Below are 25,654 nucleotides of genomic sequence, written 5' to 3'. Positions count from 1 at the left end.
ACAGCACAGCGACGTGCGGTAGTGGAGTTGTGTGCCTGTAGCTATGGTTGCCTTCGTCCATGCTACTCCTCTATGACCATTCCACTCATTAGATAAGTGTGTGAGTGCATTTCTGATGGGATACTTATCTCAACAGATAATGATCAAAGTTTCTTCTAATTTTGTGTTTGCACATTTTATGTTAATGAAACAAAAAAAATTATTCATACAGGCCAGCAGCCAGCTGATGAGTTCTCTACAGTCAATTGATCCAAGCACCACTAGGTGAAGCACGCGAACTGTCCCTGCAATCGGGGAAATGCAATTTTGCATATCTTTACGTATGTACGATCTATCTCGACCGTCCATTCTTCCTACTTGATACTCGTAATCTGTTAATTCTCTTATTTACCTATAATTTTTTTCATATATCCTTTTAATATAAATCTTAATATAAATAAACGATTTTGATAAGCCATACGTTTATATAAGCTAGTGGAATTTTCGTGTTCCTGCCATGGCTGCAAGGTGCTCTCTGTACGTGGCAGCTGAGAAGCTGCTTCGTCACGTCTTCATCCAGGTCATCATGACACACGAACTCTGTTCGGGAAACATGTTGCCCATCTTCCTCGTCTCGCAATCGACCTTCGCGACCATTTTTAGGATCTCTTTGCGCTGAGGATGGCGCTTGAGCACTTGCCAGGGAACCGCATTTTGAGTACATGCACCCAAAATGCAACCAAATTCAAGCCTCCATATGATGAAATCATGTATTGGACTTCCCTAGTTTCAGGAGTTTCATACAGAGCAAGCTACAGCGCACTAACAAAGTCCCATGGTCAGAAGAAAGCTGACACAGATCATTCCGTACATAAACTTCACGTAAATTTATCAACTTTTTTTACCTCTCTCAAAGAACTCAGTAATCTCCTTTTTAGGTAAAAGGACTATGCTCAAGTTTTTGAAAGCTCGACAGAAAATGGGGGTTCGCTAGGATATCGGCTTACAAGTTAGAGTTAATTTTACAGGCCCACTATTTTATTGTTTTAATCATCACAAACCCATTATTATTTTTATTTCACAAACCCAGCAATACTTGTGCAGTGTCTTACAAACCCATCACTTTCGTGTTTCGGTCACTGTTCACGGTACTGTTCATAAGTGCAGTACTTTCCTGTTTCTCTAAAAATCAGTAGTTCTCTGTTTCTCAAAAATACTAGAATATTCTATACATGTTCCATAAAAATCCTAGAATGTTCAGTACATGTTCTATAATTTATGTGCAATCTATTTTAATTAGATTAAAAAAACATATGTAGAATTTAAACTAAAATTCTTAAAAAAGGCTATTTTTATAACTTCTAACAATTGTTAGGGCCTCAACTAAAATCTCAAAAATCTTGAACAAATCACTAATATTCTTCTTATATGATGGAATAATTTCTAAAATTATTTCCAGTCCTAGCTTATATGGTGAAAAAAATGAGTTTCTTTGTAATGTCTATTTATATGCAATAATTTTAAAAATGCATATAAATGGATCATTACAAACAAACTCACTTTTTAACCATATAACCTATGGATGAAAATAATTTTAGAAATTATTCCATCACATAAGAAGAATATTAGTGAATTTTTCTAGATTTTTGGGATTTTATTGGAGACGTGACAGTTGTTAGAAGTTATAAAAGTAGCTTTTTAAAATAATTTTAGTTTAAATTTACACATGATTTTTTGGTGAATATAATTAAAATGAGTTGCACATAGATTATGGAACACGTACAAAAATTTCTAAATTTTTTGAAAAAACAAAGGATCACTGATTTTTGAGATACAGAAAACACAGCACTCACGAACAGTACCCGTGAACAGTGACAAAATTGCAAAAGCAGTGGGTTTGTGAGACACTGCCCCAAGTATTAGTGAGTTTGTGAAATAATTTAGAAAAGTGGTGAATTTGTGATGATTAGGACAACAGAATGGTAGGTATGTGAAATTAACTCTACAAGTTACTCCCTCCATCTATCTATGTAAGACGTATTTTGAAATGAAAAAGTCTTCGAAGTAGATTTTGACTATCAATTTCTCTTACGATATGTTGTCAATTGCTACAAAATTAACATCATATCAAAAGCACTTTGAAAAATAAATCTATTGATGTAATTTTTGTACTCTAAACATACATATACTTTGACTAATTATTAGTTAAAGTTTACAAAATTTAACTTTTTCAAATAAAATATATCTTACATAAATAGACGAAGGGAGTACAAAGTAGCATCAACAATTCAGATAGCAGAATGCACGCAGGCAGTAAATAATGGGAACCCCAGAAAACCAGACAACATTCATATCACCCCGGGTTTCTAGCCATGTTCAAATTCCTTAATTTCAACTTAATCTTCATGATCAACTATTCCAGCTTCTCCTCTCAAAAATAAAAACTATTCCAGCTTCTCCTGCTCCATCATCTTCACACAACTAGATGTGAAAGCAGTTCCGCAAACTGCAGTCACTTTGAACTAATATATGAAGCATCCATGATCTCAGCATTGGTCTCAAAAATGGTTAGCATTCGTCTTCAGCCCTGAAATCTGTACTTTCATAGCTTACACCACCTGCTTTTCTGATCCGTGTTGGTCGAAATTTCCTGTAGCTTCTACTAGCCACTTCACTGAAAGGTGAAAGTACGTCATAACTTACACTACCTGCTTCACTGGCAGCTGAAAGTCCGCCATAGCTCATATTACGTGCTTCATTGATAGATGAAGGTCCCCCACTATGCTCAACTGAATTGCAGGAACCTCCCAGACCTGTTTCACCGAAATCAAAATTGCCCCACGAATCGTCTCCAGAGAAGTTTTCCAGATCTAGCAGCGCGTCAATGTCAAATGGAGATTGATTACGGGGTAACACTCCATTCCCTGTTGAAGCAACAGGAGGGTTTACAAACATCACAGCTGTTCTTTCTAAAGCATTAACTATGGGACAGGAGTACAGAAAAAAAGATGTTACCTTCAGGTGTTACGTTGAGCTCCAAGGAACGTTGTTGCTGTGAGCTAGACCCTTCCAAGGTATGAATCCCATTTCCTACGGATGAAACTTGCTGGTCGGCAACTTGGATGCCCTCAAGTTCCTCTGCAGAAAATTCAGAGTAAAACCGAACAGTTAGCTTTCCTCTGGAAGCAATTAAACAGAACATAAGTATTTGGATGGAAATTGGACTTACCTGACACTTTTTCTGTTGATGCACCAGATGATATTCCGTTATATGTTGTCAAATTTTGCTGGTGAGCTACATGGACATCAAGTTGCTCTGCAAAATTTCGAGGAAACAGTAAGCTGTGATTGGGAAATCCCTTAACATGAAGTAATTCCGAAGCAAACCCTGAAGGAATAGTGGAACAATCAAATTATTCGAAAGAGGCCAGGCCAAACCTACTTTGTATTGTCGGACTTCGTTGCACTGAGCATGATCCCTCAAGGTATAAACTGGCATTGCTTCTAGAAAATGGCTCATTGTCGTGAGATACATTCCTCTCTTGAATGCAACTAGAGTAAATTCCTGGCCTTGGATTGCACTTATGAGCATGATTAATGATCTTATCCCAATCTTGGTCAGAAATCTTTCCCATAATCTATATAGAGTGATATTAGACAGACTCTGTCAGTCACATTTATAGGAGAACAAATTAGCAAAACTAACAATGTTAAGAATTCATTCTCATACTTTGCGCAGATCTTCTGGACTTCTACTGTAGAAACGTAAAAGATCCCCCACCGTCTTGATACCATTCTGCTCTAATAACTTGTGCCTATCGCCGTTCATTGCGATCCTACTCAGTTTATATACAGCATCACGTGGGGTTGGATTGCCACTCTTCTTTGTTGCTAAAGAAAGAACCAGATATCAAATGTCGAATTCATTAAGAGAAGAAGCTGCCCTGAGGACCTCAGTAGTCAGTAGTAGACATATGATGCAAACTCTGGCCTTAATCCTTTAAAAATATTGATAGATGAAAAGGTTCTGCGTTTACATTTTGCAGTCCATTGCCAGCATTTTAGTTGCCTTTTGCATTTACTGATCAAATTTCGCAATGATGCTTACATCATTATGGGTTAAATATTGTACATAAGAGGACCAGGATGGTACAGCTGAAGTGGCCGGGGGCTTTAGGCTTTAGGACAAAGAGTAGACCATAGACTGGGATGATCGAAATTTGGGTAAAAAATTAATCCATTGCTCTTCTTGCTGAATGAAAGGATAACAATGCCGTACTTGCATAGATGCACTAGACAGGTAAAACATAAAGGATAGAAACAATGCAAAAGGAAATATAAAGGATAGCAACAAACCAAAAGTAAATAACTAACATGGAAACTAAAAATCGTAAAGCGTAAATTGATGTTGCTGTTGATTGACTTGATTCTATTTGTGCCTTCCCTAAGGATAAATGGCTGTGCATGACAGAGATGAAGCCATAACGACATGTTTATTTTAAAAACACACAAATGAGCAAAAAGAATATTAATACTAGAATAAAAGAGCATGAACTTACAGAATCCTCGTATGTCCTTGACAGCAAAAGATTCAGTTATTCCTTCTTGAATTCTTTCTGAGATTCTTACATCAGCAGCCACGACCCCCAACTTGAACCTTTTGCTCGGAACAAAACTGGAATTATCTTGAAATTTGGCACTGTTGAGATAACCCACACCATCTTGCAGCCTAAAATACAGACTCCCAGAGAGCAAATGTTCTTTTCCAGGTCGCCCAGTTACTATTTTACTACGAAAGTACTGTTCAGTCCATTGTCCTTTATGGTCATCGTCAAAGTCACCATGAATGGCTACAATGTGAACTCTCATTGAAGAAAATGGTTCACATGTTATGATGTTGTTGTTATGATCATATATAGCTACCTTAAGGAGGTTCTTATCATCTGCTTCTATATTACGTGTTGAGTACTTATCGTTACTGCATGAATTCACGAATTGTAATCGACGAGGTATACTGCAGTTATTATCAGATAACATCCTGAAAAGTAGTGCAAAGAAAGAATACACATAAGATACTACCATTTAGTTTAGGATATGTTATAAATATGAGACAGGAATCATTATTCATGACATTGGTATTGAAGTTTCTTACGATGCTTTGGTAGTTATCAGATAAGTACCTCCAATAAGAAAACTTAAGACAAGTACTGGTCGGGGTAGCTAGATTTGTGGTCGGAGGGTGCATGAGAGTCTCCTGTAGAAGTAGGATCCTCTTAGTAGTCGCGGATTTAAAGCGATCAGCATCCTGTTTGTAATCAGGGGATTGTATGATCAGGGCCTCGATAAGGGCCGGAGGTGGTGTGTCCGTTTGAGGCTGACCATTGCTTGCCGCAGGGGCTGAAGGACCCTGACCATTTGTAGGGTCGTCGTCATGATGACTTAGATCATCACCCCCATTTTCGATAGTGAAAACTTCTCGAGAGTAATCTCTGTTGGAGGAAGTGTATAGATCTATCATGGATGCTTCATTGGACTGCTCCGGATTGGTATCTCGATAATCCATGTTGACAGAAGTTACAGGATTGATCCCTTCTTGCTGTGAATCGAACATTCACAGTTGTCTTGAACCAAGTGGTTCGAACTCGATGTCGTAATCTTTGGCACATTGATCCATAAATCGACTTACCTCATCGCTTGAATCATCTCTAGAAAGTTCATCGCCAAAATCTACCCGATCGATCACCGGTTCGTCACGAAGAGAGGTGAAGTTGTCGTAGAACCTCTCATCAAAAAACCAGTTTTCGACGAAGCTTTGGCTGATGTTGACAACATGTCATATGTAGACTCTTCAATGCCTTTTGTCATAATCCCCACAAATGGCGCCAGCTGTCGACGATTCGTAAATCGCCGATCTAACGGACTTGTTGAAGAATAAGGGTATGCTTTGAGTAGACAAATCACAAGGAGAACACACATGAGTTTTTATATAGGTTCGAACCTCCCTGAGGATAATAACTCTACGTCCTGTTTGTCTTGTATTGATCTGAGCCTGTTATAAAGAGGGTGTCAGTGTAATAGGTAAGAGGTGCCCCACCAGGTGGGCCCCACGTTGCCAAATGTCAGCCAACAAACGGAAATCCTCAAGACCCTGGCCTTACCCCATGACCAGGGTAGGACTCCGTCGACTAGTCCCCTGGTCGAGGTCAAAACCCTGCGACCAAGTCGCAGGGCAGGTACTCACCTAACCAGTCCAATTGCATTTAATGCAATCCACTCAAGTGTTTTCCTTCCCTAAGCACTCCCTTTCGGCGAGCGAGGTCATAGGCCGATGTGGTGTGTATTGACCTATCATGGTGGATGGGACAGGGCTTGCAGGACAACCAGAGCATGATGGACGTGCATATCCCCCGTCATGATGAGTTATGAGTAGTTAGTTTCGTCAAGTGTAGGTCTGTCACAGAGTTTGGTACGGTCCGTTTGTATGTACTCCTTTCCTCCTATTATATAAAGGGGGAGGACCTGGCTTGAGGGGGGGATATTCTGTAACAAGTTCATCCGATACATAAGAAAATACACGTGACTTAAGACTATTATCCCACAAGAGATCTGAACCTGGATAAATTATGGTGTTCTTGCGTCTACTTGATCCAACCACAAGAAACACCGATCAACACACCCGTCATCCAGTACACTTTAGATTTATTGTTAGTGATCATCCCCGACAGGGAGATGTAGCTAGTTTAGATGGATTTAAATCTAATCGGTTACTTCTTCCTTTGCTTCTCTAGGCTTGTGGAACTCGTATCGTATGTGATGATTTGTTCTTGCTCCTCCTCCGTGGTGCCCCTCAGCTCCGTATATATATAGGGGTATCGTACGTTCTTTAGACTATTCCTTCCTATTCTTGGAGATAGACTTTCCTAATTACAGGGTGCCTCGGGTTCCTGCGATTAGTTTCCTTTCTTCCAGGGATCATTTTCTCAGAGACAAAGATATCTCTGAGAATTATGGGAAACCCTAAGGTACCCGGATATGGTAATATCCACTATTCATCGTCAGTTTGTTTACTTTTTGCCCTCTGACTGAGTTGTAATTGCTATGGCCTTCAATGGCCAATCCTTTTCGCTGTGGAATTCTAGGATAAACGGTTGGCAAATCAAGATGAACTGCTTAACGTTTCGATCATTTGATGTGTTATTCCTCCATTAGGCAAACAAGCCAGTCGAGAATTTAAACCAAGCAAAAGAGGGTAAAGGAATGAAAATAAAAAAGTTACTGGAAACTCCAGTGAAGACATATGCAGCAGCACCTAGTCTGCGGCGAATTAATCCTCAACCACACTCTTTGTTTGCAACGGAAATCCAAACATCTAAACATTTCCAAGTGTTTTCACTACTCCCTCTAATTGCAAATATAAGTCGTTTTAGCTTTCTCAACTATTCTCTAAATATAAATCATTCTCGAACTTCTATGCATTTTTTCCTCTTTTATTCCCTTCTTAGCTTTGTTTAATAAATGCTACCACTCTCACAAATAAATAAGTTATCTTTTTCAATGCAAAATAAATAAAGAACAACAAAGTTATTTGATCTACTTTCTTAATCCTTGTACACAAGTTTAAAATGACCTATATTTATAATGAGAGGGAGTATTTGTTTTACTCTCCTCCTTTTGTTTTTAAGTTGGTACTCTATATCTCGACTATCTGACCACAATTAATGATCGAACGTCACGAATTCCAAGCATAGATAAAATATCTAGTTTGGTTGACAACTAGGGGCGGAACCAGCCTTGGACCAAGCCCCAGGCTGGCCCATTAAGATTTGGACTGAGCTTAAAAAAAATCCACTGTCTCAATAATTATCTCTGAAATTTGAGTCCAAACCCAGGCTCATGCCAAGCTTGCCTGGGGCCTGGTTCTGCCCCTGTTGACAACTGATGTAGCAAAAAGAAAAGAGAAGGAAAGCAGAAAAGATGCAGCTATAGACCTATAACGCCTTTTAGTTCTCACAGGGCATTTGTTTTTAGTTATACTTAATTTTGGTTTAGTAAAAAAATTGTACATTCTTAGAAAAAAGATATACATTATGGGACCATAAAAAAGATATGTCAGTTTGCAGGTGTAAATTCAACATACATATATGAAATTACAACTGGAATGTGCATCTTCATTTGCTGACGACTTAAACATTATAGCACTAGTTAAAATAGCACGGAACATTTTTTGGACTACTATATAGCTCAAAGTTTAAAAGTAACAGGTATTCTGTTCTCAATGTACAATTTAAAAACTTAAAACAAAAAACGAGCATCATACTCATAGCACCACGCGAAGATTACCAACCTAGGGGCAGGAGATTGCTGGAGGTAGCCGCCAAGTCTACTTAAATTCTGTCAACAGAATTTAAAGAGATTACTTAATAGACGTGAAAAAAAAGTTCAAATGCAAAAAAAAAAAACGACACCTAGTTCGTTGAAAACCCAACAAAGTAATCGGTGTATGTAATTGAACATATCTTAAGTAGGCACAATCCATCAAACAATTGAATCCTACCCTTTCTTTTGAGGTCATGCATGATGCATGTGCGTGCATTTTGCTGCTTAAGCACTGAACATTCACATGATAGTCTACAACTAATTACTGTCAGGTATTCCCAACAAAACTCTAATATGTGAAATCAAACGCTTAAAACAAGTCATAGGTCACATATTGCACAAAAAATCGTCCCAGCCATGAAGCCCTAGGCATGCATTTCTACTTTTAGGAACTGAAGAACAAAACTCTTACTGCCGTTAGGAAGGAAACTTTTTCGCGGAGCTCTTGATTCTCCCTATACATGAATTCGATCTTCTCGTTTTGCCCCTGTAGCATTCTTCGCATCTCCTCGAGCAGCTCCATCTGCCTGTCACTGTCATGCACGCAAAAAAGAATAACGAAAATAAAAATGGGCTATTACGTAATATCTGCATGTAGGCAGCTTCGAGCTGCCACATCGAACTTCTTTTACTCTGTTTCTGAACTCGATCCTTACTTAAATGAAATAACAGAGCACCTGCCGCCTTGCTTAAAAAAAAAGGGGCTATTATGCAATGACAGCATGAACAACTAAACTGCCTGTACATAACGAAGTACTGATAACAAGCAAGCATATTTGGATTAGGAGGATAAACCAATTCTTGCTTGTTCAGATAAAAAAAAATCGCAAAGCCTAATGATATGGGGAAGAAAATTGTAGCAATTAGCTCACTCGAAGCTGCAGGAGCACCGGGGCCGCTTCGCCGGTGGTGATCGGCGGGATCCTTCGCCACCGTCGTCATTCTCCTCCCGATCCCGATGCCGAGGTAGACACATTGCCCGGGAGCTGCGGACGCTGTGATGAGATAGTAATGGATTGTGGAACGATGGAGCCGTGTTTTCTTCTTGTGGAAACGCTAGCCTATAAGATGGAGGCAGGACGAGAAAACTCCTGCAATCTTCCTTTGACTAACGAACTTGGCAGGTATCCTTTTCCTTCACAGACCAGAGAGCAGAGTAGAATGTTCCAAGAAAATTCAGACAATGCACTACTGAATGGATTGTAAAGATGTGGAGAAGAAGCGGAGTGTTGTGCGTTGTCTTCCCACACGCTTTCCCGGAAGTTGAACGTAGGAAAAGTAGAACCGCGTGCATCTCGACAGTTTCTTTGATTTCTCATTTGTTCCAAGATGGATCTTTTATTTTACTTTACAGGAAAGGACAAAATTCGTGGTCCCGGTGATTCTCCCTGGCTAAAACTACTTGATTCCACGGATTAGATAAGGGAAAGCTGGAAGAGAGAACGAGGCAGACATGACCAAGCACGCGTTCACATTTCTGATAACACTCCTTTCAAAATTTCATCAATTTGTCTGTTTGTCCCGTTTGTGCTAGTGAATCAAAGGATTGCTTGAGGTCAGATTTACTTGTACATGACAACTGACATTCTTCTATGATGGTCCTCTGCAGTTATCTAAACCAAAATCAGCACTAGGTGCAGCGAACCTTTCCTGCTACAAAGCAGACAGGTGGCCTCGACAGTCTGACACAATCACCAGTAATCACCACAGGAGCAGGCTCCATCCTTGAAATGGTGGAATCGCTTTGCATCTCGAACAACAATCTCTCGGTCCACGATCTTCGAAATATACTTGATGGCATCATGGCAGTCACCGCAGACCCTCAGGTTCTTTATGATCACAAGTCTTGTCCCCGGGCTGGTGTTTAGCAGACCAAAGGCGATGGCCAGCCTCTCGCTGTGGTAGCTGAGAAGCTGCTCCTTCACGTCTTCATCAAGGTCATGGTACACGAATTCTGTTCTTGGAACATAGCCCATCTTCCTCATCTCGGAATCAAGCTTGGCGACCATTTTTAGGATCTCTTGATGCTGAGGATGGCTTTGGTCTTCCATCACGAACGTGTGACGCGTTCCATGCACCTCTATCGAGCTATAGCCAGGCACTTTCTTGCTGCCGCTATCCTTCATTAGTTTTCTAACTTCCCTGACCTTGTCCCACTTCTTTGCAGCGGCATAAAGATTTGAGACCAATGCAAGGACACCCACATCGTCAGGTTGCAGCTCAAGGATCTTTTCAGCTATACTTTCTCCAAGTTCTAGCTTCTTGTTATTCAAGCAACCTGAGAGTAGAGCGACCCAAATTGCAATTGTTGGTTCAGTTGGCATCGATGTGAGCAGGTCATTGGCTTTTTCCACAAGACCAGAACGTGCTAAAAGATCAACTATGCAGACATAGTGTTTCTCCGAAGGTTCAATGCTGAACTCGTTAATCATGTGATCGAACCAGAATTCCCCTTCCGCCACGAGACCAGAGTGGCTTAGAGCCGACAAAAGAGAAGCAAATGTGGCATGATCAGGTCTTGTTCCGGTTTCAATCAATGCTTGGAACAAAGACAGGGCATCATGACCTCGTCCATGAGCGCCACAGCATGCAATCATCGCATTCCACAAAACCAAGTCTCTCGAGCCAACCCTATTGAAAAGCCTTTGGGCACTTGCCAGGGAGCCACATTTTGAGTACATGTTAATAACTGATGTGCCCAAAATACAGTCAACGTCAAGCCTCCTTAGGATGAAACCATGTATCGACTTCCCTAGTTTCAGGAGTCCCATATCAGCGCAAGCTAGCAGCGCACTAACAAGAGCTCCCGAATCAGATTGAATCCCAGAAACCTGCATCTCTCTGAACATGCCAAGTGCCTCATCTGCACACCCATTCTGCACAAACCCTGAGATCAGCACGCTCCATGAAACAGCATTCCTATGCACCATCGACCCAAATGCCCGACGTGCCACATCAAACCGTCCATTCTTCGAGTACATGTCCACAAGGCTTGTCATTGTAATAACGCCCATCCCCATTCCATGACGCAAGAGATACCCATGAGCTGAGGCCCCCATCCGGACGTCCCCGGTTGCCGCGCACGCTTGCACAACCCCAACCATGACCACTTCATCCCCCTCCACGCCATGCTGACTCATCCTCCTGTACATCCCAAGTGCCTCCACCGGCTTCCCCGCACTCACGAACCCAGCCACCATAGTGCTCCAGGTGACGCGGTCCCTCCTCGGCATTCCGTCGAATACCCTGACGGCGTCGCCCATGGCGCCGCATCTCGCGTAGAGATGCAGCAGCGCCGAGCAGACGAAGATGTCGCTCCCGTACCCAGCCGCGAACGCGCGGCTCCTGACAGCCTCCGCGGCGTCAAGGTCCCCAAGGCGCGCGCACGCGGAGAGCGCGAGCGTGAAGGTGGTGCTGTCGGGCCGCGCGGCGGGCGGGAGCGCGCGGAAGACGCGGAGCGCCGCGGTGGGGGACCCGCAGCGGGAGTGCGCGGCGAGTAGCGCGTTCCAGGCGGCGATGGAGGAGGGGGAGGCGGGGGAGGTGGCGAGGGTCCACTCCGCGGCGGCGAGCGCGCCGGCGCGGGCGTAGGCGGCGGCGAGGGTGGGGAGGAGATCGTGGTGGGAAGCGGAGACGACGAGGAGGGCGTGGAGTCGGGTGAGCGTCGCGAGCGTGGCGCCGGGGGAGGAGAGGACGCGGCGGAGGCGGCGCGGGTCGGCGAGGATGGCGGGAAGTCGCATAGCATTTGGGGCGGGCGGGAGCGGCGAAGGAAGGGAAACGAAACCGAAGACAGTGGCGCGTCCCAAATTGGGCTGGCTATCACTTGGGCTCGGCCCAGTAGTGGAGACAATCCGACCCAAAACGCCAGAGGCCAGAGGGAATAAACAGAGCGCCGGCAAGTTGCTGTATTATTTTTTTACACCCTTTCAAATTTCAGTGCCTAAAAATTAGAAGCTACAGTCAGGCGAACCTATGGCCGGCGAGGTTTAGGATTTGGGTGGAAGATTTTTAGATTCATCGGTGTACTTTTCGGGTTCAGAGAGATGCTTAGGAAAACAGACCGACTCGATAGAGGAGGCAAGCGCGATGATAAGGTGATAGAGGATAGTCGGTGGACCAGTGTTAGGGTGGGAGATACAAGGACACTAGGTTAATACAACGTCAAAAAGCAGTAGAAACACCATTAGACACGGGTGAAAGAGGGCGGGTGACAGAGGAGTGAGAATGGAGGCGAGGATGGGAGGCGAACTGAGGTTGAAGATGACTGTAAGACCTCCAACGGCTCACAACCTCGCTTGAAAAATAAGTAAAAAATAGGCGGTTAATAATATTCAACATGATATCATAGTCTCTACCTCCGTAAATATATGCAACTGATAATTATTACAAAGTTTGCTATGATATAGACTATGTCTACCGCATACCCGCAATTCGTCCTTTAATGAAAGGAAGGTTATCAAATAGCAAAAGTTCTTGAAGCTAAACATATTCTATTGCTAAATCTCCATCAATACCAAGCTGGACGTGACTGTGCCGACCTGTGGAAACAACATGTAGGGTCCGCACGTCGGTGAGATGGTTGACAGCCCTTTCTTCTCCCTCTCGCTGCTCCCACCCGCCGCCAACGTTTCCGCTCCCCAACAACAGCTGCTCCACCTGGCTGCTGGCTGTCGACTTGGCCCAGGCACCGGCGTGGGTGTTGAGACTCTCTGGAGGCTGCTATTGGGAGTGTCGGTGGCCGAGCGGCTGCTCGGTGATAGTAAGGAGAGGGAGAAGGATGAGAGGCTTCTGGCCGCCGCGCTAGACGCTGGAGGCGGCGGTAAAGTAGAGGTGCGCTTGATGGCGCTGCGCTGGACCGCCAACAACCATGACCTCATAGTCGTCGTGCAACAGGCCAAGATCCACCTCGCTTCCAGCTCAGGTTCCCCGCACCGCTCAAGTGGCAGCCGGTGCTCCTCGCTTTCGGCTCCGGCATCCTCGTCAACGACCGCCTCTTCTAGCACTAAGAAAAGACGCCCATCACCTTAGATTTCACCACAAGTTTGATGCAAACATCAGCAAATTGCTTTGATCCGATGAATAGAGTTGGGGGAAACAAGAAGATATGCAGTTGCTGAGACGAAGAGGAATCCGATTTTCTCCATAGGTTGGACCTGTAGGCTGCCGTGAATCTGCAGGCATGAAGTCTCACCAAGATTTGAGGGCCGCCGCCGTGTACAGTACAGGTCGAGCCACATGCGGGACTTTTCCAGGGCCGCCGCTTCTACTTCCAACGCCACCTGATTCCTCCGATCCGGCGCACGGCTCGGACGGCTGCCGCACAGGGCACCTCCACGGCCGCACACTCGCCGCTGCTGCCGTGTAGCTAGGAAACGGGCCGATCAAGTTCCTCCTGCCTCTTGCCGCCCCGTACGCATGTGGGAGATGTGGGCGTGCTCCGGGCAGTCCTCGTAGAGCGCGGCGCTCGGTGACAGCTCGGATCTGGCCACCACTCCGTAGTGGAGAGGAAGGGGCCGACCGGCGAGGGGAACGGAGGGCAAGGGTGACGGACGGGAAGAAGGCAGTCCACAGCTCCAGCTTGGCGTGCCACCTCAGCCCTCGAAGGGGTTTACAGGGTGTTTGGACTGCATGACATGTTTAGTAAGTTTAAGGATTCGAATCTGTATTTGAAGAGTTTATAGATCTGAATGACATCTTAGAACAAGTTTGAAGACTCTAGGTGTATTTTACTCTTATTACAAAAGCAACGCTTTTCGTTTCTTTGCCAATTCCTCTTAAGTTAGAATCACTCATTTATGAAAAAAAAAACAAATAAAAAACATTAATTTTTAGGTGGGGGGGGGGGGGCTTAAATTTCCACAAGTATTAGTAGTATCCATTAGCGGCTTATACATTAAATGGACCGAAAACTGTGTATTATGGTGTAATGACCACGTGAACGTATCTGATTGGTCATTTAACTAAACAGGAACCGGTCTTGCCACTGAATTATGCCAAGCCACTAATTTATATTCCCACTAATGCTTAAGGTCCAGTTTGGTTGTCCGCGTATCTCATTCTAGCTTAGTAGCTTATATCTAGTGAGACAAGCTGAATTGTGCTAGACTGAGATGTAATAGTATTTATTTAGTTTGTAGTGTATCCTTAGGCTGATTAAAAAAGTATTATGTTTGTTGTCCGTATGAGTGTATATTGTATTATAAAGAAAATTATTTTTTTACTAAATAACTTAGGTTGAAAATATTTTTATAAATTATTACATCACATGATAAAATATTAGAGAATTTTAATTAAATATTGGTTTAGATTTTTTTATCAAACTAATTAAAATAGGTTACTAGTGAGCTCTAGTTTGCTTATGAAAATATCTATAATTTATAAACGACTCTTATACTATAAATAAAATTAAGAGTTGAATAAAAAATCATGCGTACACCTCGAGTGGCATCGAACGAGCTAGACCCAGCGAAAGTGGATTCGAAATCCGTTTGCCCAGAGCTGACTGGCACAACGATTTTGCATCCAATCGACCAAACCCGTGCATGGGTCCAACCACCCAAACAACCCAGAACTGCATCCACACGTGCGAGCCAGCCTCGGTGCAACCTACCAAAGGCGCCCTAAGGCCATCTCCAACTGAGACGGTTCCATCCCGTAAAACACTGTAGCAACACGTTTTCTGACATTTTACCGATCGGAGCTGGCGGAAGGGCTTTCCAACGGAAGCTGTATCGCGTGTTACAGCAATACTGAAGGATGCCGGCGCCGGCAAATTTGCGAGAAGAAAAAGGATCCTGTATCACTGTAACGCATTGATGACTGTGGGCCCGGAAAGAGGGGGGAATGAATAGAAGGTGGGAAATATGATAACTGTTGGAAATAAAAAAAAAAGAATATTATAATAGTATTAAGGGACGCTGTAATAGTATTATAAGGAATATATTTTTAAAGTTTCTGTTGAAGATGACCCAAGAGTCTGGTCCGAAAACATCCGCAATTGTGGTAAACTTTATATGCGCTATATTATATAGTCTGTTCAAGTTGCTGTTCAATGTTTTTAGATAATGGATAGAAATTCCGGTCTCTGCATCCGAATATACATACAGCCATAGTTGCTGAGAAATGTTAGCATCAGTGATCACTGATCAGTGGTAGGAAGATAAGTTCATGATAAAGTTGGCGCCTAGCTTCTTCTTTAGCTCGGCTGGTTGCTTACCGTTGCTCAGTCTGAAGGTGCAGGCGTGCAACAATGCTTCACCTCCAAGTGAAGCCTCCATTGATTTCACTTGGCTTTACTGTTCCATGAAATCACTTCGTGCCCAAGTATCCATCATTCTTACCAGCCTCTAGGCTCTAGCTAACCACACCATCAGCCCCTGAAAATTAGCAGAAAAACGCATTCCCGACCATCGATTCATACATCAATTACAGGCAGCTTTACTACAGTCTCATATAGATTAGCATTAACTATTAACTACTAACTACCAGTAAGAAGCTTAGTTGCTTTGTTCACTTGTCCGGTACATGACGAGCAGGCAGCCCCGGGAACGATAAGCTATCTTGCAGGACGTCGCGTGGCGCTGCCGCCGCCTCCTCAACGTCCACACGCACCTCTGCACGTCCGGAGTCGAGGCTCCGCTGCTTCGCCGGCGGTATCAGGTGCCTGGTCTGCGACGACGACAGCGCCTCGGCGTCGTCCGTGTCCGAGTAGTCTGAGTCGGATGGCGGCCGCCTGGCGCCCCCGAAGTGCGCGATGGTCTTGTACCGGTGGAGGTGCCGGACCGGCACCTCGCGCAGCCGCTGCCGCTGGCTGGTGTCAGTTGTAGTTGCTGTGCCCGTGCTCGGGGTCTCGGAAGGGTCCTGTGACGACTCCTTGTGCTGCTTCTTCTTCACCACCGCCTTGTGCCATTTCTTCAGGGCTTTTGTCGTCTGCTCGTCGAAAATTGTTCTCTTCATTTGTGATCCCATCTGGAAAAGAATCGTTTCCCAGTTAATCTTCCAAGGGACAAAACCGTCTAACATGCTAATTCAGTGATTCTAGCTCAGGGAGTTTAACAGCTGTTCTGAATACTATTACGAACTGAAGTAATTCAGTTATCTCTCTCGCAAGAAAAAAGTTAGCTAGTTATTGAACATTAGCAAGCAAAATAAATACGTGTTTACCTGAGATACAAGGGCATAGAGTGGAAGTGTGATATAGCTGCACATAAATTGGACGACAGCCCTGTCGAAAGAATGGAACAGAAATGGTAGAAATTGTTAATATGCAGTCGAAAATTGGGAGGAATAATAAGTCAAAGCATCTGCAACTTACCCAAGACAGACTCTTGCAATGATAAGCTCGAAGTTGTCATGGAAGCAGGACCTCAGCCCAAATTCGTACTGCACAGAAATTTATCGTTAGCGAAGTCTTAACACATACTACATATGTTCCGTAAAAATGCTTCCAAATCTCGAAAGCAGTCTTACCCAAATCCAGAAGAAATATATAATTTCAAATGCATTCTGTGAGAAAAAGAAAATCTGTTAGATAAAAGTGTCACGTCTGTTTTCCAGCAGCCTTGTGGCTTCAATTTAATTTTCAAGGGCATACTAAAGACTAGAAATAAAGTCATTATGTGGCAAATGAAATATTCTCTGGTTACCATTATTTTCTTTTCTGGCAACCATGTGAGCTCAAGTTTAATTTAGCATTGCTATATAGATATTTATTGTGTACAATAATCATCATTTGATTAATGCACACAGCTCCATGTTTAGAGTGTCATCTATCAGTTTGTCTGGATGCTTTATATTCAAGTTAACATGACTGTTGATAAGGTACCTTTCCGGCCCTTTACTCACCTGAAATGACGCGAAATGGATGAGATGAAGAACCAGACGAGGCTTGCCAAACCAGAAATGATCATCACTCAGTTTGACCACTGGCATTCCTTGAATAACTGTATGCCTCTCTGTAATTTCAATAGCCATCATAGCAATTATAGACTGCAGCTTTGTTCCAACTGCTAGAATCACCTACATTTAGGAAAGCGCTGTTAGCCCCAGCCATGTAAAACGTTTACCACAAAAAAAAAACCACTGTAAGCACTTACTACAAGGGGAATAGTAGAGAACCAGAACAAGTTTTGCCATCCTGAACAAAGCAAAATCCAAATCAAAAGAAATTGGTATCAATTCTGCAGAGTATCCCTTTATCCTAGAAATTAAATCACGCCAAATCACACATTAACTTCAACCAAAGAGCTAGCCATTTGGAATTTTGGAGTGTCAGCTTTTATTTCTTTGTTAATAGCCGAGTGTTCATTTTTGAAGCACAGTCTGCTCCTCCAGTAGCATGTTATGAGAATTACAGAAGATAATATGGCAGCATATAGTTTTCTGGGAAGATGATGGTTAGAAAATGATACTATAACTCACCATGAACATTGAAGAGCATGACAGCCAGAGCAGAAGCCCATAAAGGTGAACTGATCAATTAATTTATGAGTCATCGAGTTATTAGGAACATAAAACAAGCGATAATAAAGAAACCAACAGAACATATTTGAATTAATAAACTAAGCTTTATAACTCTGAATATTCATATTTCCTTAAAAAGCTGAATATTCAAATCATAATTTGATCAGAGAACATGAATAAAGGAAATGACCCCGTCAACTATTTAGACACAAACATATTTTGTGACAAATACACTCATCTATCAAGTGAATGGAAGAACCGCTTAGAAATGCCTGAATTTTCTAATTCTGACAGTATGCATAAAGAAGTATGGGACATATCACATATACGTGTACAACTATACACTAAATTCTCAGGGTTTCTTACCTAATGCCAACAACTGTCTTGAAATCATCCTCCAATGACCTCTTGATGTACTTTCGAAAATTGAACCTAGTCCCCGGAGATAAATGAGCCTATAACAAGATTTTTCAGCAATCTAAACCGATAGCCAGAGATTACTCATGAATCTGAAATTACTTACAGCAATGAATCCATGCCGCAAAGTGAGATAATCTGTCCTCCGAACAGATCTGAAGAACTGCCTAAAGAAGCTCACCTACAATTTTATATCAAGTCCAAGCATAGCAAGCAATAGGCTCTGAAGTCAGTAAGTTCATTATAGATAGAGTATGCGCGAATAAATCGTGAGAAGAAGCTTTAAACTTTAGTTAGATCAGTTTATCACAATTAAATTATGATTTAATTATTCAATCTTTACTGTAAAATTATGGAGAACCATTTGTGACCCTTGTTCAGTAATTTCTACTGGAAATAGATAATTTGTTCAAGTTTAAAATATAAACCTTTCTTATTCAATATTCAGTACATTTATAAGACGTAATTTTTGTATGTTAACCTGAGAAGAAATTAAATATATAGTTTACTAAAACAATTGTAGCCATACAAAGGAGACATGAAACAACTTACAGCATAGAGCAAGATTGTGCTTTTGCTCCAACAGCTTGCGTATTGCCTCACAAAAGATGTTTGATGAGTAAGCCTGAACTTCGAGGGATCTGCAAAAGTCAAATATGACATCATATTGCAAATAAACGAACGAACTAAACCGACTTGAAAATAAAAAGTAAAAAACAAACCAAATATGAACGATGTATAATATCGTTTTTGAACAAAAAATGTACAATGTATAATATTAGCGTAGGAAAATAGCAGTACACAACTGTATACTATACATTTCAAACAAAGCATGTGAAACAATAGCCAGTCAAAATAGATGCTACCATATACGAATTCATAGGTGAGGGAGCAAGTTTCCTTTTCCCATTCCTTCCATATTCGTGTCTGCATAGAAAAATTCAGAGTGACTGCAAGCTTGCTTCTTCTGTTCATACTGCGCTTTAGGAAAGGAAACCAGCACGAAATGAGAACCAACCTTACCTTTGCTCTACCCAGGGACATTGTAAAAAAACTGAATGTGACATGGAAGACGGCCAAGAAGAACACGAAAATATGCAGCTGATGCAGCGCGTCGGCTGAAACAAGAGACACCATGCCCTGACATGTCATTTGGATTAGCTCATGTGAACAAACAATATGAAACGGCCTCGCCTCTCTCCACACATGAATCCGTACAAAAGGACAACGAACTATTTCTTTATGCCGACATCCGGGCATCCAAGATTTTAAATAAGACAGATCTTGCCACTGAACAATGTTAACTACTACACCGTGGTCACTTACTTTGGGGCACACAAAAGAGTTGGTAGGATCTCCAGATAGGTGCCGCCGACCATGACCCTTCGGTTCTTCCGTCTCCGAGTGTCTGGAGAGACTGCAGGGCAGCATGGTGTCCGCGGCTCCCTCCGTGATGCAGATGCGTGATATGTACCTCCCCGTCACGGTCAGCAGCAGCGATATGAACCCCAGAGTCATCAGCTCTGCACATCCGAACCTCGAATCCCATCAAATTCCTCTTGGACCAGGGAAGATACGGGTGCTATTGATCACACTCAACAGAAAAAGACTGCAGCTTTGGGAGGTGAATGCTTGTAACTACCTGATTTAACCTTCTCCAGAGCGTCGAACAGTGCCTTCTTCCGCCTCTTGTTGAGCAACTGGGATCGATCAACAGCACCCAAGAAAACAAATCAGAACCGAAGCCAATCACGCAGCAGAGGAGAAGAGGAGGAAAAGGCTCAAGAGACAGGTGTAGCGATTCAAGAACGGTGCCAATCAAAAAGAGAAATCGAAAATGTCATGGGGAGAGAAAGATGGGGAAGGGAAGTTCCAGCGTACCTCGCCGAGGTGGTGGAGGAGGCCCTCGAGGAGGATGGAGACCGCGATGATGACGGCGCAGACGGCGGCCACGGCCCACGTCGGCGTCTGGTCCAGCGCCCTGGTGCCGTCCCCGCCGGCCGCTCCGCCGACGCCGCCCATCCTGCCAGCTCCTCACCGCGCTCGCAGCACGGCGGTGTTAATGGCTGGCCGTGCGCTTGCTTAATCCTCACTGTGAGACGAGTGTGAGTTATAGGGGAGATGAGACGGTGCCGCTGCTTCCCTGCCCTGCCTACAGACCACCGAAGGACATTTTATAAGATCTAATTTTTCTTTTTTTTCTACATACGCTAGCTGTTGTATCTAAAAAGAAATAATATAAATTAGAATCTCATAAGAGTTGTTCACACTAAACCTTATAAAATTTTCTTCCACGACAATTTGGTCAGGTGCGCGTTTACGGGGAGTGGCTTTGAGTTCAAACGATTATAGAGAAAAGACCCATGTTCCTTGGGAAAAGTTTACTCTGCGAAGAGGTGTTGTCAAACATGCAGGGTTTATTTAGTTATATCGGATGATCTCATTGCAATCTTCTTCGAGGCCCCTACTTTCGGGTTTGGTCCTTGTTTTTTCGTATTACTTTGAAGTGGCCCTTGTACCATTGTTGGCATTTCTATTACCCACCATCAATTACTGCATAACACATAAAGAAGCAAATAATACTTGGACACCTGCTATCAGTGGAAATTTTCTCTCTTGCTATCACTTATAAACTTGAATTACATTGTGCAAAGTTAAAGTTTGAAATTTCAAACATTATATAAATATAAAAACCCTGGATGCAATTTTTTGGATTTGGTATTAACATTATAAATTCAACCCTTACATTTGTGGTCAACTTTTTAACTAATTTGGATATTTGAATCATAGCAATTTCACATAATATAGATATTTGAGACTTCATGTTAAACCTTTTACGTCTTTGGGTGCAAAATCTGTTTTAAGATGCCAAACTTTGTGATTTGATTTGTACGCCCAGTCTCATGGATTGGGCTTGCGTATTTGGTAGGCGCCCCTTGATATCTAGAGTCATTCAATAGGATGTTCATATGTATGTATGAATTTCCATTCATCTGATCTAAAGGAACAAAATTTTCTATAGCATTCTATATTGATGAAATCCTCCAAACATCTAAGTTGCAAATATCCCAATACTAGAGTACCCGAGGGGAATTGCTTGATTAGGAGGCTCAAATTTGTGTCCTTATCCTTGGCTACAATCAGTGGTGGATTCAAAGCCGAGGAATAAGAGGTTCTCTTTTTATCTTTCTTCTTCCCTTTCTCTTCTTTCTATTCTTCTACTTCTTTCTCTTCCATATCAAAAAAATTATAGAACAGCTTAGAGGCTCTTAAATGTTCCAATGAAGTAGGAGGCTCAACCCCCGGGTTGGATCCGCCCACGGCTACAATGCTAGTAGCATAATGGAAGACAGCAAATTAAGTTGCTGAACTCGTTGGCTCAAGATGGGTCAGTCTCTTTCATATGGACATTGGTATCACAGGTCTCCATGTTTCGTACGACAACTTGCCACTCAGGTCTTGTTAAGCGGGACAAGTTTGAGAGATGATTTTGCACATGAAACCCTGATATGGTCTATTTATACAACAAGCATGGCGTACATAGAAAGATTACAACCGAATCAATCACAGAATCAATCATTCAAATCTACAGATATCCTTGTATCTGTACCGATTCTATTTCAACAGGGCAGCCCATAGCACATGCATGGATATGGTAAGACCAACTCCAGCAAAGGTAGTATCCAGTGCTACAGTACTCCGCAAAGTACTGTAGCACTGGAAAATGCACTCCACCAGATACCGCATCCAGTGCTACAGTGCCAAACAGTGACGATACAGTGTTGCGGAGAGAGCAGAGGTCTGTCTTTTTTGCGGACTACTGTAGCAGCGCGTATCACTGTAGCAACACTGCTCCCAGGGACTGTCAGTGGGCCCGGATGTAGGGAAACGCGTAAAGTACTGTAGCACACTGTTCACAGAGGCTGACAGACGGGTCCAGAGAGAGATAAAGAGGAGTAGAAGATAGGAAGTGGGGTAGCTGCTGGAGATGAAAAAATAAGGGACGCTGTAATAGTGATAGATGATGCTGTAATAGTATTTTTGAGAATGAAAATTTAAAGTAGCTGCTGGAGATGGTCTAAGAGATCTAGATATTGTACGTGCCCCTCGTCGTCCCAAGATTGATTTCACTTGCAGCTGCAGGTACATGTCCAGCCGCCCTGCCAAAAGATGTGCCGTCTGTAGAACGTTGATGTGTTTACAGTTCATCATGAGTACATGCGTGCTCTTGGGGGATCAACGTCACACCGTCACGTCGCTCCACCGCCAAGCAAGAGCTAATTTGTCAGCAATTAGCTCTTGGGGAGTAGTAGATTGCTGCATGCATGGCATTCTTACAAACCGACAACTACAACAGACCGTCTGAGTCGGGACAAAAAGGTTCAGAGTAAACAAAAGTCTCCGTCTTCTAGATGGGTCACGCTTTTGTTTTAATCCCAAGCTATGACACCATGATTAGCCAGCTAATTGCAACCGCAGCAGCGAGAGATTAAGCGGCTAAATAAACACACAAGGTTCAGAGTTAACCAAAGTCGGGCATGATGATGGTGTATCTGTAGGTCCGTGTGTCTATCTTGACCTGATGTAGATTGCAGCATTGTCCAAGCGCAATTTCTGCCGCTCTCTTCAATTATTGGGGCTAAGCACATGATTTCAGTGGGCAGCACATGACACAACAAGGACAACTTGAGACTTGCAGTCATTGTTTTCTACTAGTATTTAGGACCAAACTGTATGATCAGCTTATTAGCCTGAGTTGTCTCTCTCCTTCTCTACTAATATACGCTCGTCAGAACTCCTGCCGGGCGTTTCGAAAAATATTAACCTCAGTTGTCCAGTTCTCCCTCGGTTTAAAAATAATAGGCGTATTTTTTTAAAAAAACCAAACTTGATATATTTTGACTAATATTTAATTAAATTATAAGAATATCTAGTATACAAAAAATTATATAACTAGATGCACAATTTAAAATAATTTTATAATATATAAGTTTTGTAGATATAAATGATATACTTTGTGAGAAAATCTTAGTTAAAATCTAACTTCAAAGATAAAACAAAAAATATGTATATTATTTCTGAACGGAGGATGTATTATTTGTCCATCTTGTGGTTTTTGGATTCAAGTGTCATGGGAAAGGAATGTCCTCCGTGTTTAAGATAATCAATAGCTGATTATCACTGGACATAGAAAACATGGTAGAGGCATGAGGCATCCATGGCTTGCTCAAAAGGAGAAAGAACAGTGTTTCAAAAAAAAAAGGAGAAAGAACTATAGCGTGGAGACACGTGTTTGGTTGGAGAGAGAGTGTGTATGAGAGATGGACATTCACTTTTTGTAGACCTTTGGTTCAAGAACAATGAACATGTTTTGAGTAATATTCTTCTTAAGTGCTAGACAGACTGAGTCAATTCAACCTTACTCTCAAGCCAAACTCCAGACCACATCATTCACCTAAAGAGACAACTTAAATAGCCACATCTCGAAAAACATATATATGGTCATAACCCATTCAACCTAGAGTTCACAAAATCATTTGAAATTCGGAAACCACTCGGTGGTGATTTTCTGAAATTCACAAATATCGCAAAAAACGTTCAAAATTTGGTGAGAATTCGCTCAAATTTACTTGGTCAAATTTGTAAATCGGAGAAAAATTCGATCGAATCGATGATTTGGTAACCACTTGATTTGAACCAAAAACTGACCGTATTTCCCACATTTCATTTGTCATCGAAAACGATCAAACCGCTCGATTTTATCGAAAATCACTCGAGTTCAAGAAAAAAATAGCTTAATATTGTAAAATCGATAACTAATTCATCTAAGCTTAAAATCAAGTGAAACAAAATTTATTGATTCCCTTATAACATAATCTACATGATAAAAGTATTTATACTCATAAAAAAGTTGTATATTTTCTATGAGAAAATGTATTTGCAAACCTAATTAAGTGCATAGGTAAATCTTTGCTAATCTAAAAATCATGAAACCAATTTTTTTAGTCTTCTTACATGATCCTATGTCTTTTAAAAATACATGGACTCATGAAATAGTTATGGTAACATGTATTATTGCGTAAATGTGTTGCAACTAGATTAATTCATAACTAACCCATCACACCTCCAAAATTAGTAAAACCACTTTTATTAGTTTACTTATGCTATTCTTTATGTACGAAAAATAATGGTAGACATGAAAAAGTTAATTAAAGTGTTGTTTCTTAGCATGTTCACTTTATGCTTATGAACTTTGTATAAATTATGGGGAAATTAATAAAACTCTAAATTAAGTGAAACTAATTTTAAAGACCCTCTTAACATAGGTTCTATATAAAAAAATATGTGTTTGAATTTTAAGCTTTTCTTTAACATGATGGATCAAATCATCATGTTCATACGATCAATGTAGTTTTTTTCTCAAACTTCATCTTTATGAAATATGATCTAAACGACATTTATTTTTTTTAATTTTTTCACCGAAGGTCTTAGGATTGTCTCTAGAATTTTTAGATTTTTTTGTGATTTTTATTTTTTATTTTTTTGAATTTAAATTAAAAAACCGATCAATTTCTAAATACGGTGTAGACCGAATTGACCGATATTCACGAATACCGTACGGTTCCTTGATTCAACCTTACTTTCGAGGCCAAACTCAAACTAGAATGCAATGCCACCTCGCCCGCTAAAGGCCAGTGGCCGGTTGGAGACTATGACTGTTTGGCAGATTGACTCGGTCCCTGAAGAAAATGTCAGGTATCCACAGTCGGCTATCGCCATAGTTACTACATTGTAGCCGCGCGAGTAGTTGGGTCAGGTGTGGAACGGCTGCTCCACTAACCACACGCCGCACCGCCGTCACTCTTGCGGGAAGTAAATTTATACTCCCTCCGTTCGAAAATATATGATGTATTTTGTTTTGGCACATAGACCAATAATATAGAGAAGATGTCTAAACTACCCCCAATTAAGTTATCCAAACAATGCTCTTTATCTCCACCATGCAATGATACCAACCACTTGCTCTTCACATTTTGCCTGAGTTACCTCTTTGCATTCTCCGCCTGAGTTAAAATGGTATGCACGCATGCATGTGCATTAATTCAACAAGCAAGCAACGAGCTGATGCTTAGCGCCAAATGGAAAAGAAAAGGCGCCAGCGCCAGTGTAATTTTTTTTCCTTGAATCCGACTGTACTATAAAGTGGAGTATTGCTTGAACCATATACTCCTCCTATCCTATACGTCGGCTTAACAAACCAACAACTATGGAGGAGCATGTTGTTCCAGACCTAAACGAGCCAATACCAATGATAGGTTGGGATGATCCTAATCAAGATGATCTTGATGTCAACGCAAGTAAATTACCCATTCTACTTAGTCTTTTTATACCGCTATATTACTATCTTCTTGTACATGTAGTG

General features: G+C 41.9%; 3 protein-coding genes across 4 annotated transcripts; all 3 read right to left on the bottom strand.

The window, feature by feature from the left end:
• Window positions 1-2,194: 2,194 nt before the first annotated feature.
• Window positions 2,195-9,713, bottom strand: LOC133907452 (calmodulin-binding protein 60 C-like). 2 transcript variants are annotated; one of them, XM_062349504.1, is made up of 9 exons: window positions 9,228-9,713; window positions 8,768-8,882; window positions 8,324-8,370; window positions 4,539-5,017; window positions 3,710-3,870; window positions 3,422-3,617; window positions 3,209-3,295; window positions 2,995-3,117; window positions 2,195-2,903 (listed from the first exon to the last, which is right to left on the bottom strand). In XM_062349504.1, the coding sequence occupies exons 1-9, from the start codon at window positions 9,329-9,331 to the stop codon at window positions 2,548-2,550; spliced, it is 1,668 nt and encodes a 555-aa protein (XP_062205488.1). In that variant the 5' UTR covers window positions 9,332-9,713; the 3' UTR covers window positions 2,195-2,547. The 2 variants fall into 2 exon arrangements, with proteins under 2 accessions (XP_062205488.1, XP_062205487.1); XM_062349503.1 differs by having other exon boundaries at window positions 2,196-2,903; window positions 8,768-8,888.
• Window positions 9,714-9,829: 116 nt separating this feature from the next.
• Window positions 9,830-12,200, bottom strand: LOC133907451 (putative pentatricopeptide repeat-containing protein At3g25060, mitochondrial). Its single transcript, XM_062349502.1, has one exon. It carries the CDS (start codon window positions 12,090-12,092, stop codon window positions 10,047-10,049), a length of 2,046 nt encoding a protein of 681 aa, XP_062205486.1. The 5' UTR covers window positions 12,093-12,200; the 3' UTR covers window positions 9,830-10,046.
• A 3,194-nt stretch (window positions 12,201-15,394) lies between these two features.
• LOC133907778 (MLO-like protein 9) lies at window positions 15,395-20,618 on the bottom strand. The gene is made up of 16 exons (XM_062349873.1): window positions 20,507-20,618; window positions 20,113-20,383; window positions 19,874-19,931; window positions 19,558-19,754; window positions 19,255-19,371; window positions 19,098-19,158; window positions 18,784-18,872; window positions 18,338-18,412; window positions 18,181-18,269; window positions 17,773-17,822; window positions 17,448-17,488; window positions 17,197-17,370; window positions 16,822-16,857; window positions 16,667-16,734; window positions 16,516-16,576; window positions 15,395-16,320 (listed from the first exon to the last, which is right to left on the bottom strand). The coding sequence occupies exons 2-16, from the start codon at window positions 20,251-20,253 to the stop codon at window positions 15,862-15,864; spliced, it is 1,716 nt and encodes a 571-aa protein (XP_062205857.1). The 5' UTR covers window positions 20,254-20,383; window positions 20,507-20,618; the 3' UTR covers window positions 15,395-15,861.
• Between the last annotated feature and the right edge of the window lie 5,036 nt (window positions 20,619-25,654).

The sequence above is a fragment of the Phragmites australis genome, chromosome 24 (assembly GCF_958298935.1).
Source record: "Phragmites australis chromosome 24, lpPhrAust1.1, whole genome shotgun sequence".
NCBI lineage: Eukaryota > Viridiplantae > Streptophyta > Magnoliopsida > Poales > Poaceae > Phragmites > Phragmites australis.
Note: the sequence above shows the minus strand (reverse complement) of the source record. Positions and strands in the feature narration are given on the sequence as shown.

Excerpts from the sequence above, each read along its gene's own strand:
- LOC133907452 (XM_062349503.1), bottom strand. The coding sequence starts at position 9,331 with ATGTGTCTACCTCGGCATCGGGATCGGGAGGAGAATGACGACGGTGGC. Across the intron at positions 3,296-3,421 it reads ACGAAGTCCGACAATACAAA|AGCAACTTGATGTCCATGTA; the intron begins GTAGGTTTGGCC and ends GAAATTTTGCAG. Across the intron at positions 3,118-3,208 it reads ATCAACAGAAAAAGTGTCAG|AGGAACTTGAGGGCATCCAA; the intron begins GTAAGTCCAATT and ends AATTTTCTGCAG.
- LOC133907778 (XM_062349873.1), bottom strand. The coding sequence starts at position 20,253 with ATGGGCGGCGTCGGCGGAGCGGCCGGCGGGGACGGCACCAGGGCGCTG. Across the intron at positions 19,372-19,557 it reads ACTCTTTTGTGTGCCCCAAA|GGCATGGTGTCTCTTGTTTC; the intron begins GTAAGTGACCAC and ends ATGACATGTCAG. Across the intron at positions 17,823-18,180 it reads AAGACAGTTGTTGGCATTAG|TTCACCTTTATGGGCTTCTG; the intron begins GTAAGAAACCCT and ends TTAATTGATCAG.
- LOC133907451 (XM_062349502.1), bottom strand. The coding sequence starts at position 12,092 with ATGCGACTTCCCGCCATCCTCGCCGACCCGCGCCGCCTCCGCCGCGTC.